Here is a 15,672-nt window from a genome sequence, read left to right as displayed (position 1 = left end):
TTATGAGCAAATCGTACTGGTTTATTTACAACTGTAATTTATAAACAGTAACACAAACATCTTTACATTAATATTATGAAAAAAGTCCCATGACTGAAATGGGCAAAAAATGGAGACTTCAGGGCATTTCTAAAGGGGGCGCCAAAGAAAGAAAAAAAGAAAAATGCAATACAACCGCTGTGGGTAGAGTTATAAATATCAAGTACTGCACCAGGTGCAATTTCATGCAAATGTCTTCAACCACTCAAGTAAACGGTTTTTATTTAGATATTAGAATAAAATATCTTGAACTATGTTACCTGTAATTCACTTGATTTCCATTAAGTAAATTAAAATAGCTGGTTATAAATAGGGTACATCTAAATGTTTCTCCTATCAACCCCTTAGAGATAATCCATTACATTTTAGGACATGGCAGATTGTTAGGATTTGCTAGTTCCCAAAAAGATTTTATAAGGAGTCATTCCATAGCCCCAAACATGTTCCCGGATTTCTTCTCACCAAATGTGTCTAATATAGACCTCAATAAATTAAATTGAGAAAGCTGCAAAATGAAGCTGATCACTTTTTAGTTTTGTCATATTAAAAAATAAAAATAGTTTCAATACACTGGAACTTTTAGCAAGAGAAGACAAAAACCAAAGAAGAGAAAGGAATTTCAGAAACAGATGATAAAACAACTGTTCTTTATGTAGCTCTCTTATTATCTGGCTTTTATTTAAGTGGATACTAGTGTGGTCACAGACCATAACCTCAGTAAGGATAAATCAATGTGTGTACAACACCTGTTCTGAAATATCCTAAATCAAATATTCCACTTGTAATAAAGACCAATGACATTTTTACAGGTACAATTCTGTCTCCAAAATGTTTGTTTTAATCTTAGTATGCCTACCTACTTATTATAAGCTTTTAAGTGCTCCTTAGAAACCATTAGGATGAAGTTTAGTATGTGAAGCACCCAGTGTTCAAATCATTAGCTAATGGCACAAAAAATGATTTAGAAACCGATGCTTCAACTAGCTGGACTGCATTTCCGAGTTGGCTGGAATCTTCATCCACTTCATTAAAAAGATGTCATGTTTTTTTAAGAACAGAAACAGCAAGCTAGTAATCTATGTAATACTTTGTTTCTGATACTGCTCAGTGGATAAAACTAAATGTAGCAATTAAAGGGGTCTCTTCAACTAGTTCTATCTCTAATTTTCAGTGAAGACATTGCAAGTATATATGTGTATGGGTGTTTTTAAATCTGAAAGTGATGCATGTTCCCTTTTAAAACACAGCTCTTCAAAACAGAACTGCGTTCTGCACCCTTATTCATAAGGGCATAGGGTCAGTTACTTCAAAGTCATTTAATAACTGACCTTTATAAATCATTTTACAAAACCGAAAATGCAAAAGAAAATTTAAGAAAAATTTTAACTGTCCAGAAATTGATTATAATAATTTACACATTCTTAGACCTGCAATTCAAGCACCCCCATGAGCAAATGAAAGGTCCTCAGTTAGTATTCAATCAGGAAAATATGTCCATGTTTCTTTCTCTTGGTTGCCTTAATTTCTTTTGAAATAATTCTCTTTTATATTAACTTTCCAAAGCATCCAAAACTTTCATGATCTGTTGTTTTATGGCTTTGGTAGCATCTCCTGCATTTGGAATCAAATACCTGGGGGGGAATATACATATATATTAATATAAATTGCTTTCACTCCAAGACTCAGCTTAGATGTCACTTCCAGTGGGAAGCTTCCCGTAACCTACAAAGCAAGCAGACACACCCTTGTATTTACTCCCCATAACATCTCAATACACACTTGAAAGCACATTTCGAAAGAAAGAAAATCTAAATGTGAAAGTAAGATGATTTTTCATATACTGCACAGCCAGATGGAATGAACCACAGATCAGGAGTCAGGAGGGCTATATTTGGTCCAATTACAAGCTAGGTGTGAAGATCTGGAAGTCATTCAACTCCTCTGGGCCTCACATTTTTATAGGATTATAAAGATGGTTTAGTTTTGAGATCAGTGTGGTCCTATGGCCCTTGGTGCCAGTCCAGGAACTGTTTGTCACTGGTCCACAATAAGACAATAAGGAAAAGCTTGTACCAGACTGTAAACTAAATATACCACTCAGCACACTGCTTACTTCACTGACACTTTTTCAAAGCAATAATTTTTTTGATGAAGGAAAATAGAAACACTGGCTTATATTCTGAAACAAGCTTCCTATTGATTGCAAACCAGCATTTAGTGCAGCAATGGTACAGATTGAAGAGCCTTCTGTCAAAAAGTTTATGAAATTAGCTATGGCACTCACCGGAACCACGTGCTGATTAACCACACATGACTAACGATACAGAAGAAAAAGATCAGCAAAGAATGCTAATAAAAGCGCCTCAAGTATCCTTTTCCACCATCTATTCCCCCAAATAGAGAAACAAACTATGTTTAATAATAAACTAATTCAATAATTCAGATAATACATCCTAAGAAAATCTTACCTTTCGATTGCCAAGATTTCTATTCCTGAAGCACTGCTGTTTCCATACTTGAAGGTAATTAGCTCAGGATGTTTTTTTTTAGATGTAATTTTAACTACAGAATTTAGTGCTTGTCGAGACTGTATATAAGCCAATCCTTTCCGTGAAAGAATCTCCCTTAAACAGTACATGTGTGTTGCAGTAACCAACAGATGACTTGAGAGGGGGAAAAAAAAAACATTAAAAAACAAAGAGAATTTTAAAGAAATGTCGTGCAAAACAGCTGTTACTTCAACAATAAAAAATATTCAACTCCAGATGAAATCACTTTCTGAATTAAAGAATATAGACAAAGGATCACCTAAAAACAAAAAAGCTACCCAATAATAGTTTTTAATTTCTTTAATTGTATGCAAAATATTTTATTAACAGAAAATCTTGTAACTGTTTAAGAGCAAGTTTTATATTTTATATAATAAAATGCACAATACAGTTAGAAATCATTAAAATAATATTTTTAGAATCTACTCTGCATGGTATATAGAATATAGTACTTTTCAAACTTTTCCACAGTTATTGTCTATATTCATAAACTATTCTCATTCACTATACTATAGTGTATACTTTACATTGGCCACTAAGCAGTAGTTGGGCTGCCTTACATGTTTTATATTTGGTAACTGGACCTTGAACATAGAATGGGCACAGAATTATTAACACACACCCTCCTGTGTCTCAGCTCACTTAATATAGGGACATACTCATACACTTTTATGTAATACAATAAGACTAATATCACACAAGGCCAGAATGCAGGGCATTCTGCAGAATAGAAGGCCTAGCCTCAGAGGATTCACTCATCATGGTGGTAAGGGCCGTGGTACTGTTGGACACTGGGTGAGACTAAAGAGATTAACAGGCACATGCAATGTGTGAACCATGACTGGATCCTGGATCAGAAGAAAAAAAGAGACTAGAAAAGATACTTTGGGGCACTCTGAAAAATCTGAGTGTGAACTATATGTTGAATGATGTTCATTTTAAGGTTTCAAAGAGTGATAATGCTATTGAAGTTGTGTAAGAGAATGCTCATATTCTTGGGTGATTTACGCTGAAGTATTTTGGGGTAAAGTGTCGTATCTGTAAGATTCTTCTGAATGGCTTGACAAAAGAGAACTGTATATGTATGTGTGTCTATGTATAGATACATAAATGGAGAGATGGGGCAGTGCAAAAAGAAATTAAAATCTGATGAACCTTAGATGTTTATAAAGATGTTCAATGTACTGTTTCTTTAACTTTTTTGGTTAAATTTTTCAAAATAAAAAATTACTACATAAGAAATATTTTTAAAAATCAAGACATTTAGGGGCGCCTGGGTGGCTCAGTCGGTTAAGTGTCTGCCTTCAACTCAGGTCATGATCTCGGGGTCCTGGGATCAAGCCCCATGCTGGGCTCCCTGCTCAGTGGGGAGCCTGCTTCTCCCTCTCCCTCTGCCTCTGCCCCTGCTTGTGTGCCCTCTCTTTCTCTCTCAAATAAATAAATTAAGTCTTTATTTTTTAAAGCTTTTTTTTTTTTTTTTAAGATTTTATTTATTTATTTGACAGAGAGAGAGACAGCGAGAAAGGGAACACAAGCAGGGGGAGTGGGAGAGGGAGAAGCAGGCTTCCCACCAAGCAGGAGCCCGATGCAGGGCTCGATCCCAGGACCCTGGGATCATTGCCTGAGCCGAAGGCAGACGCTTAACGACTGAACCACCCAGGCGCCCCTAAATTAAGTCTTTAAAAAAAGAAAATAAAAATCAAGACATATGATACAAATTGACAAAGTGAAATTATATCTTCCTACACTTGAATAAAGAAAATTTCTTCTGCAGTTGTTTTTGTATTAACGTCCCAAATTTAATTTTACTTCAGAAGAAGGCATTTTAAAAAGTACCTAGGAAACATGTGTCCACTTTCCTTAACTTCTTTACAAGGAAAATGATGCTTGACGTCTGGCTTGTTTATCCAAGTCTGGATGTTTACAACCTCTTTTCTGTCATCATCTGACATTGAAGAGCTATCAATTTCATCTACGAAGAATTGAAAGTATTAAAAGTGGGAATTACCAACTTTAAAAACGAGACATTTCTTAACAGCCTGAAAAAAAAATTTCAATATTTTAAACATACAGTTTGAAAAACAAAACAATTCTAATCCTGCTACTATATTTCCTTATGCTCCTCACATAATACAGAAATATTATTATGAAACTTTAGGCCACATGGTAAGAAAGTGAGGTGAAAATACTAAGAATACACTTGTAACACTGTGTGTCAACTTCAAAAAAAATACTTCAAAAAAATAATGGAAATGAATTTTTAAAAGACTAAACTATCTGAGGAATTTCAAAACTTTTGCTTTACATAACATGACTCTAATCTATGTCTAGACTCTACAAGGTGACTGAATTGTCCAATAAGAAGCACCTATCTTGAGGGCAAAGATGGCAGAGTTCTTTTCCTCTTGCTGGTTTTTGATTTTGAGAAAAACAACCCAAAAAATCCAACCCGGGATAAATAAGTAAAAATCTCTTCAGTGTTTTTTCTTTTTCATGAGATAACTGTAAGACATTCTAATTATTTTGTTTTTCTAATTTAAGAAAGAGGAATTACAGTTGCTAGGGTTAATAATTACAAATATTCCTCCCTTTTTAAGAAATACTTCAAAATATAAAGAAATAATAAAAAAGGAAATCTCATATATCTATACACTTTCAGCCTAAATAAAAAGTGGAAACCTTGTATCTCTCTCCCCAATCACATTCCTCTCCCTTGTCCACTAAGAAACAGTGACTGTTACGGTTCATCCTTTCCTTTAATCATACATGAATATCCCTAAACAACATACAGTAGTGTTTTGCATTTTAAGTAACATTTATATAAATAGTAGACAGTTGGATTGTATTCTTCCACAACTGCTTCTTCACTCCCAACACTGTAAAATTTATCCATGTTGATACACAGAGCTCTAGTTTTCTCATGTTCATTACTGTGCAATTTTCCATAATATAAATACATGTGTAAATACGTGACACATGAAAATATACCGTAATTTATTCATCCATATGCCTCTCAGAGGAATGAAAATAGTTGAAATGAAAACTATTAATGAAAGAAGTTGAAATATTCAGGGAGAGCTAGAGACTAATAAATAACAGGAAGATAGCAACAAAAAGAGAGGGAGGGGCAAGGACAAAAAAAACCCAATTAGAAATAGCACACAGAAAATTTCATTTACCTCAATGTTACATTGTTTTTGGGAAGGTGATTTTGTAATATTTATTAAACTGTCAAATGTGGTTCCCTATAATCTAACAATCTTACTACTAAGAATATACCCTCTATACATACTTACAAAAATTCATAAATACATGTATAAAAATATTATCATTTGAGACAAAAAAAACTGGAAAACTATCAGTGTGAACTGTGAGAAAAATGATTAAATAAATTATGGTATGCTTATATGATAGAAAGAGAATGATGGTGGAATATGGGCTGAGATGGAAAATATGCAACATGTATTACTAAATAGAAAAAGCAAGGTGAAATTTGGGAGTTTTTTCCCTCTCATTTTGTATATTTATTTACTGTTTTATTTTTTCTAACCCAATAACACATATTAATATTAATCATGATTACTTAACCAAAGTAATCTTGGCAGCCACAATATGAACCAAAGTAATGAATTATTTTTAAAAAATACAAAGACAACCACAGAGAATGACAAATTTCCCTGGCACAATATCCCCATCTTGTGGCCCTTTAGGATATTGCCTCCAATTCAAAAAGGCTCTTTCCAGATGTCTCAATTTTGGAATTCCCTGACTTTAGTCTCACAACTCTCAATCTTCTAGGTGGATGGATCAAGGGGATTTAAATCAAATCCCATGGACCTAAATACTATTTCAACACTGATAATTCCCAGATCATCAGTTTATTAGACCTTCTCTCTTTGGCTAAAGACTCCTACAAATCAACTGCCACTCAGCATTTCTGCTTGAATTCTAATAGGCATAACTTAGGATGTCTAAAACCAAACTCTTAGTAGAAAAACTACAGACTCTCCAATCTACAGAATCTTTTTTTTTTTTTTTTAAGTCGTTGTTGGCTAATCCCAGAATGCTCTCTCTAATCACTGCTGATTAGATCAGGAAAGCATCTACAGGTAAATGTTATTACTATACCTGTGTCATATTCTTCTTCATCCCCAATGCTGAAAACAGGCTTTACACCACGGTAAGGCTTGCCCACTCTGTCACTGCTGCTCACATGCCTATATTCAAAGAATTTTAGAGGGGAAATCATCACTTAAGAAGTTACCAAAGATTTTCACCAAGTATCATATAAATATTTAAACAAAATGTACATATTCTTTGCCCCTAGCCCCCACATAACACCCAGTTTAGGATAGTTATGTTAGGGAAACTGTAACAAGATAAGGAAATTATGTTAGCAAAAGTGGCATTATGTCTTGATAGGCTGAATGCTTTCAATCTGTAAAAACTAAACAAAATTTTTAATATTTATATTAAAACCAGTGCTTAGATCTGTGTAGCCTTAGGGAAGTCATTTAACCTCTCTGTGATTCTGTTTTCATATCTCTAAAACAACTATAGTAACAATATTTACCCTTCAAGGTTACTGTGAGAATTATATCAGTTAATATTTTGTAAAGCTCTTAGAATGCCTGGCATATAGCAAGTGCTATGCACATCTGTTAGATAAAATAGGTTATGGAACCAAATATTCAAATTCTAGGAGAAGTGTTAAGGCTTTCTCATATGGGAGCAAATACCTTAAGGTTCTTCCTCCCTTTTTTTTTTTTATCAGTTTCAGTTGTACAACATTGTGACTCAACAATTCTGTACATTACCCAATGCTCACATTATAATCCTCCCATTTTTTTTATTACTGTTACTTTTGTTTTAATAGAAACATGCTACTTCTTTTACATAAATGTAAATAAACCATGAAAATTTAATCTGCCTTTCTTTTTCAAGTGGCAGAAGCATAAACAACATGTAAACTCAAACTTGATTAGTTCTGCAGGAAGTATGACCTCTCTCTTTTTAACGTAAAAATTTATACCTTAGTACTTTTTAGGTAAACTCAAACAAACCAAGAAGAAAAATTAAAATATTTCAACAAAATACATGTTTCTAGGGAAAAAGCACTGTATTATTTGTAAGATAAATGTTCCATCAAGATTATCTACAATGAAGAAAAACTGGCCTTTTTTGGGTCATATATCAAGAGATAATCCAATATGGAGAAAAATTCAAGTTACATGTCTTAATCTTAGAATTCAGTTTTTCCAGAATATAGAGATCAAATCTGTATTTTAAATAATTTCTTAATACATATCTTCAATAAGATATTATTCATTAGAGCAAATGAAATAAATAATTCAAACAACTATAAAACTCAGATGGAGTTTTCTTATAAAAGACAAAGATAATACAGCTTTGTCTAAAAATACTTTAGTGCCATCTAGATTATAAAACTGTATGAGATGATTATTGGTTCTCTCCTGATTTATAGTAAAGCATAATTAAACAGACATAACATAGAAACAAAGATGTTTACAGTAGATGCTTGAACCAGAAGGCAAGTATAAACAAAGCGAAAATAAAAAAAAAAAAGGGGGGGGTGGATCTGGCTGGCTCAATCAGTAGATGTGACTGGATCTCAGGGTTGTGAGTTTAAGCCCCACCTTGGGCATGGAGCCTACTTACAATTAAGAAAAAAAAATTTTAATAATCTTGTTTATAAACATTGCTGAAATAGTTTGTTTTTTTTTTTTTAAAGATTTTATTTATTCATTTGAGACACAGAGATACAGAGAGAGAGAGAGAGAAAGCATGAGCAGGGAGAGAGGCAGAGGGAGAGGGAGAAGCAGGCTCCTCGCTGAGCCAGGAGCCCAATGCGGGGCTCGATCCAGGACCCTGGGATCATGACCTGAGCCGAAGGCAGATGCTTAACCATCTGAGCCACCGAGGCGCCCCCTGAAATAGTTCTTAACAGACTGGCTAAAAATTAATGAAATTCAATGGCTGGACTCTTTAAAAAAAAAAAGCAGTATACTTATACGTTTTTAGCTGAATAACAAAAACATCTGTAACATAGTTTGACCAGGCTTTATTTACTGTGCTCAGAAGGAAACCCGGTTCTCCCTAACTTTTCACTAAATTCTGTTTTCAAAATATTTGCCTGTAGACCAAAGAAGATCATTTAAATTTTTAAAACCTTAAGAATTTGGGAGAAAATTGGGAGTTAAAATTAGACTACTTCGATGGTTCTCTAAAAAGAGAAGGTAGAAAGATGACTCACAAATAGATTATAATTTTAAAAGAAGCAACTGCCTTTAAAATAGTCTCAGATAAAATTGTGATAGAGGCTCTATAATTGGCATTGTGCAGGAATAGTCACAGTAAATAAAAACTCTTACCAGTAAGTTAGGAGTAAACTACTGCTTTTAAAAATGCTACTTCTAGTCACTGAAAATATCGAAATGACCAAAAAAAAAGTCAACCCCATTATTCCAAAGCTTAACATATTTAAAATACAACTTGAGGGGCGCCGGGGTTGGCTCAGGCAGTTGGGCCGCTGACTCTTGATTTCGGCTCAGGTCATAGTCTCAGGGTCCTGGGATCGAGCCCTGGGTCGGGCCCTGTGCTCAGCTGAGGGTCAGCTTGAGAATTCTCTCTCCCTCTGCCCCTTCCCCTCACTCGCACGCTCTAAAATAAATAAATAAATTAGTTAATCTTAAAAGACAACTAGAATTTCTTTTAAAATGTCCATAGATATTGCTGTAATTGATATCGTAATTTAAACTGCAGAAAAATTCTGTGGGTATAAAAACTGTAAAGCCATATAAAAGTATTAAGTTAGTAAAGTTCTTCTGTGCATCCTAATTGAAGATCCAGTAAATTTTTAAACTTAGACTTGCACAATCTAACGACAAGTACCCCATCTTACTGGGACAGAGAAGAGATGGATTAGGCATTAACATGTCCCCGATGACCTAATTTCTTTCATGGAAAAACCAAAGAACTGTGGTTCTTTGGAACTGATTTATGTATGTTTTTTCACCAACCTAAATACATCTAATTAAGAAAAATCTTTTTAAAAAGATTATAAAATTACATAACATACCTGAATTAGCAATTTTGAACCACGACCTATGCCTTCTCTCAGTAATATTCTCTAGTGTTAGGGCAGAAGATAGAAGCAAATGATCTCCAAAGCTACCACCCTGCCAACTCTGAGACTAAGTATTTCCTTTGTTTCACCATCCTCTCTTTCAGAATAAAAACTGCAGGTTTTATGAAGTTCTTGGGTTTGAATGTACTTGATTTTTATCTGAGGTATGACATATATAAAGCAGCATGCAAGGAAAAAAATTAAAATGATCAAACAAAAACCAAATACAGCTCAATCAATATCACACACTCCTAAAAGCAGAATAAGAAAAGTTTAGCACTTGAAACAGCTGCATGAAATTTTAGCTAAGACAGTGTGAGGCTTATAGAGAGCATGAGGCATGCTAAAAAGGAAAAGGATGGTCCCAGAAAGTTGCTCTACTCATTGGCTTACCGCTCTGTACAGGCTCTGTCTGGCCAAGGAAGATTGAAAGACATTCTATAGCAAATTGAGGCAGAGGACAGAACAAAATGATTATTAAAAACACAACGGCTTTAAAACAAAAATATAGTATAATCACTTTTTCTAACCCTGAGCATATATTATAAAGAAAATGTTTTGATCATCCCAAGTACAAAGAAAAATGAAGAAAAGCTAGTTTCAACGGATTTTTTTTAACAAAGACAACAGTCTTTTCAAGTAAGAGTTATCACTAGTTCATTTTAAAATATAATTTTAAATGCTCATGCTACAAATTTTAGCAATAGTACTCTAGTTCAGAATGCACTAACTTTAAAGTAAAAAAGTTACAGGCTTTGGAGAACAATTTTTTTTTTTAAAGATTTTATTTATTTATTTGACAGAGAGAGACACAGCAAGAGAGGGAACACAAGCAGGGGGAGTGGGAGAGGGAGAAGCAGGCTTTCCGCCGAGCAGGGAGCCCAATGCGGGGCTCGATCCCAGGACTCTGAGATCATGACCTGAGCTGAAGGCAGACGCTTAACCGACTGAGCCACCCAGGCGCCCCTGGAGAACAATTTTAATGAGCAAAAAAGACCCTGAGGCTTGATAAAACACTTTAATATTATTTATCAGTGGGCCATTTTAGACAGGCACAGTTTTTTTGGATTTGTGAAAATAACCTACTCTCTTCTTTGCTATTTACTAAGCAAGGAAAAACATGTACTTTTGTATGCATATATGCTATAATTAAAAAGTAACAATAGATTTCTGACATTCAATTCTTAAAGTCAAATGTTTCAACTTTCCTAGGATACTGCAAGGAAGACATGAGAGTGAAATGAAATAATGCACTTTCAAGATCAGGCTTGCTTAGCAACAAATTCTGTGTTGGAATTACTAGGTTAGTTTTGAACTGCAGGAACAAGAAAGATCAACCAGACTACTATGTGGAGGAAAAACCACTGTGGACTCTACAGTTCCAGTAAGAAACATTAAAACTCACATTCATAAACATCATTTGTTAGCTAAACCCTTCTTTTGTAATTTGTGAGAAAACAGGGGTCACTTATATTCTGTGAACACAATTCTATGAAGATTTTCTAAACTCTCAAACTTGAGAAAATGGGTTTCTGGGGTGCATGGCTGGCTCAGTTGGTGGAGCATCTGACTCTTGACATTGGGGCTGTTGAGTTTGAGCCCCATGTTGGGTGTAGAGAGTACTTTAAAAAATAATTAAAAAAAAAAAAAAAAGAAAGAAAATGGGTTTTTGCTTTATTTAGCATGACCAAATTTTCTAGGTTACAAATTCCCAGAGGAGAAGAGGAGGTTCCTGCTTTGAGATTACTGCATTTTGTAGATAGTTCCCATCCATCTGACATGTGGGCAACAGCTACTATATGAAATGTAATATATAGAATAGCATCTTAATATTTTTTTAGTGAACCACATAGAGGGGCAGTACCATTATTTATTATGAGCAGAAGAAGAAAGAAATCATTACAGTCAAATATTATAGCAATAAAGGACATCTCTGCAATTATAATGAAAACTGAAATTATCTAATTAAAAAATGTACTTTATGATTCTTCTAGAACACATTCAATTCAACTAGCTTTTACTGTAAGACATGTTTCTTTAGTTACTAATCATAAACTCATACCATATAAGCAACTCACCGGTCCACAGGAGTTGATGTATTCTCAATAAAACTGATAACTTTTTCCCTGACATTAACGGATTTCGTCTTCAAAGCAACAGTCATTTTATTTACTAGTGATTTCATTCCTCTATCATTTGAGCCATTAGAAGATTCACCCTGAAAAAAAAAAAAGAACTTACTGATAAATTAACTGTTCTCCTAATGATCAGCAGAGACACTACTGCTAAAGATTGTCTAGATGTTATGGACTGAACTGTGGTCATATGTTAAAAGTTCATTCTTCTAGTACACCTCAGAAAATGACTGTATGCAGAGATAGAGCCTTTAAAGAGTAAATTAAAGTTAAATGAAGTCATACAGATGGGCCTTAATTCAATATGACTAGTGTCCTTACAGGAAGAGGGGGAGACATCAGGGATGCACATACACAGAAAAAAGGCCACGTGCGTCCAGAGAGACAAGAAGGCAGTCATATGCAACCCAGTGAGACGCCTGAGGAGTAATCAAACCTGCAAACCCTTTGATCCCAGACCTGCAGCCTCCAGAACTATAAGAAAATTAACTTCTGTTTTCCAGAGTGGCTGCACCAGCTTGCATTCCCAACAACAGTGTAGGAGGGTTCCCCTTTCTCAGCCACTTTGGAAAACAGTATGGAGGTTCCTCAAAAAGTTGAAAATAGAGCTACCCTATTACCCAGCAATTGCACTACTGGCTATTTACCCCAAAGATACAAATGTAGTGATCCGAAAGGGTTCGTGCACCTCGATGTTTATAGCAGCAGTGTCCACAACAGCCAAACTATGGAAAGAGCCAAGATGTCCATCGAGAGATGAATGGATAAAGAAGATGTGGTATATATATACAATGGAATATTACGCAGCCATCTAAAAGAATGAAATCTTGCCATTTGCAACAACGTGGATGGAACTGGAGGGTATTATGCTGAGCGAAATAAGTCAATCAGAGAAAGACATGTATCATATGATCTCACTGATGTGAGGAATTCTTAATCTCAGGAAACAAACTGAGGGTTGCTGGAGTGGTGGGGGGTGGGAGGGATGGGGTGGCTGGGTGATTGACATTGGGGAGGGTATGTGCTATGGTGAGTGCTGTGAATTGTGTAAGACTGTTGAATCACACACCTGTACCTCTGAAACAAATAATACATTATAAAACAAAGAAAATTAACTTCTGTTGTTTAAGCCAACTACCTGGTTGTATTTTGTTATGACAGGCCTAACAGACCGATACACTAGGTAAAACCATTTTAGGGATGGGAATAAGAAATGAAAAATGAGGCTATATGTTGCATTTATAAATGCATAAAGTCTGACATCAAAAACTAATGATGTAATGAATGGTGACTAACGTAATGTAATAAAATAAAATTTAAAAAAATGCATAAAGTCTGAAACTACCTTCTTTATTCAATAAGAAATAAAGTTACTGACCTTTTCTTAACTTCAATTACTCCATAAAAATAATCAAAAGTATAATCAGAATATCATTCATGTGGCTAAATTTTTAAACATTTATTCCTTATAAATTTTTGCTGTTTAAATATTTTCACTTAGGCCTTCAATTTCTCAAGAAAAATTATTTTTATGTACCTAATGTAATAGGTGTGAGTGTAATTCTTAAACTGTTTCACGGAATTGCTCCATACTCCCTAAAGGGCAAGTTAGCAAGAGGTGTCAGAAGTTTAAAAGTGTGCCCATCTTTTGCCCATTAATTACTCTTTAGAACTTGAGAAGGAAATTAGAAAGTGCCCTAGGATTTAGGTATTATTAGATGGAAAATTAAATTTTAAAAAAACAAATGCTTTTAAATAGGCATTTTATTTATTTTTAAAGTTTTTGTTTTAATTACAGCTAATTAACATATAGTATAATGTAAGATTCTAGTGGTGGGGCTCCTGGGTGGCACAGTCCGTTAAGTGTCTGCCTTCAGCTCAGGTCATGATCCCAGGGTCCTGGGATGAGCCCTGTGACATCGTTATTGGGCTCCCTGCTCAGTGGGGAGCTTGTTTCTCCCTCTCCCTCTGCCACCTCTCTCAAATATATATATGGGTGGACTGAAGTTATAATCATGTAAATTTGTGGTGGGGGAGGGTACAGATATGGTCTGCAGGAGATGTGACCATAAGGCTCAGTATTCATTTGGCTCATACTAATTGGGAGATTCCTAGAACCAGATCACTTGGGAGTCCCAGCTAGTCATAGGACTCAGTATTATCTCCATTGATATTTAAGCTGAAGCAGAAAATTGTCACTAGATGATACCAAACTGCAGCTGGACAGGGAGAAATCTGATTCAGCAGGTGGACCTCCAGAACTCCTGGCTAGTTTAGATGTGCAGGCCTGTTCCATCATTACATTAAACTTGCAATAATATGACTTGTCACTCTATGTGTTTGAAATATTTTGACTCCATTTCTGTTATGGTGAGAGTTTAACAGTTAGTTACCTTTCCTGGGCATTTATCCAAATCTGGCGACATATTCTACACATACACTTACATCAACAGAAGAATTGATACTGCTCCTTGAGCCTGAGGTACTAGCAATCCAATGGCCATATCCATTTTCTGGTCCATCCACATTTATGTCCGCCAGGTGCTGCTGCAGTGCTTAAGATAAACAAGAAGAAAAAAAACAATAGCTCACATTATCAACCCCCTTTAGAAAGATTCATTACCAGAGACTGTAATAAACATGTCATAGCTGAATGAAAGAGGATCCAAAAATATAATTACAGGTATTTTTTTCTGTACCTCTGTAAAGGAATGAAGGACTCTAAGCTACAGAAAGCCTTCTTCTTCTTCTTCTAAAGCCCTCTGTACAACTACAATTTTTCATTACTGACCTTAAGGATGACAATAACTATATACAGACTTGATGTTTTCCTCTTTGGAAGGGTATCTTTAAGTATTAAGAAATAATCTCAGCAACACTTTTATGACATAAGGGATTAAAAGAAAACCTATGGTGGCTTTTGTTTTACCACAGACATCTAATTAATCTTTCCCATAGTAAAGAAGGTATTAACTGCTATGGAGAGATTATTTTTGAAAAAGAAATAATCCATAATTAGAAAAAAGCTTCTAAAACCTAGACTATACCATAAAGACTGCTTTTCAGATACTTTTGATAATAAGCTTAATAACCAATTCTGTATCATGCTGTCAAAATTCCTAATAAATCACACTGGGCATAAGGCCAATACTTGCTTAACACTACTTATTAAAGTAACCCCTTTTGCAGACCACTCTGGGTATGAGCCCCAAAGGTTGTTAGTTATCAGGCCATGATATGTAGGAGATTAACATAATCCTTGCTAATATCAAAGACCAAGAGGAAATAGATCCTAATCTATCAAAAATTCTAAGTTATAACACAAGATTGTATTAGGTCAGAACTTAATCCTTATGAGACTCTCATGATTCAAACTTATGATTCTACTACTCAACAAATATTAATTTTACTATTAAAGGCTCTTTATTTCTTAATTGAAATATACTTGACCTATAACACTGTATAAATTTAAGGTATACAACATGTTTGCTTTATATACTGTAATATGATTTCCATTTCGGCAATAGTTAGCACCTCTATTGCATCACATAATTACCATTCCTTTTTTATGGTGGCAATAATTAAGATTTAGTCTCTTCGCAAGTTTATCATAATACAATATTGTTGTCTATGTTCACCATACTTACAGTACTCCAGGACTTATTTTTCTACTAGTCACAAGTTTGTACTCTTAAATAACAACATTTGTAAAAAAGACAGTCTCTTTTTAATCTTTTTACGCTGACCTAATCCTTCATAAATTCTCAAATCTCTGCCTACAGAGATTTGGCAATTATTTTAC

General features: G+C 34.6%; 1 protein-coding gene across 3 annotated transcripts in view; it reads right to left on the bottom strand.

Moving 5' to 3' along the window:
• TBC1D23 (TBC1 domain family member 23) overlaps positions 1–15,672 on the bottom strand; it is a 54,629-nt gene continuing 38,957 nt past the window's right edge. The window contains exons 13-19 of one of the 3 annotated variants that reach the window (XM_035015227.1): positions 14,316–14,425; positions 11,814–11,953; positions 10,129–10,173; positions 6,717–6,805; positions 4,425–4,560; positions 2,508–2,702; positions 1–1,670 (exon numbers count right to left, since the gene is read on the bottom strand). In XM_035015227.1, coding sequence (XP_034871118.1) covers positions 1,589–1,670; positions 2,508–2,702; positions 4,425–4,560; positions 6,717–6,805; positions 10,129–10,173; positions 11,814–11,953; positions 14,316–14,425 — 797 coding nt within the window. In that variant the 3' untranslated portion in view covers positions 1–1,588. The remainder of the gene's footprint in view (positions 1,671–2,507; positions 2,703–4,424; positions 4,561–6,716; positions 6,806–10,128; positions 10,174–11,813; positions 11,954–14,315; positions 14,426–15,672) is intronic. The other 2 variants (XM_035015230.1, XM_035015229.1) reach the window with 2 other exon arrangements.

This window comes from Mirounga leonina, unplaced genomic scaffold (assembly GCF_011800145.1).
Source record: "Mirounga leonina isolate KUSES-001 unplaced genomic scaffold, KU_Mleo_1.0 Mir_169, whole genome shotgun sequence".
Classification (NCBI taxonomy): domain Eukaryota; kingdom Metazoa; phylum Chordata; class Mammalia; order Carnivora; family Phocidae; genus Mirounga; species Mirounga leonina.
This window is presented reverse-complemented; position numbering and strand designations above follow the sequence as displayed.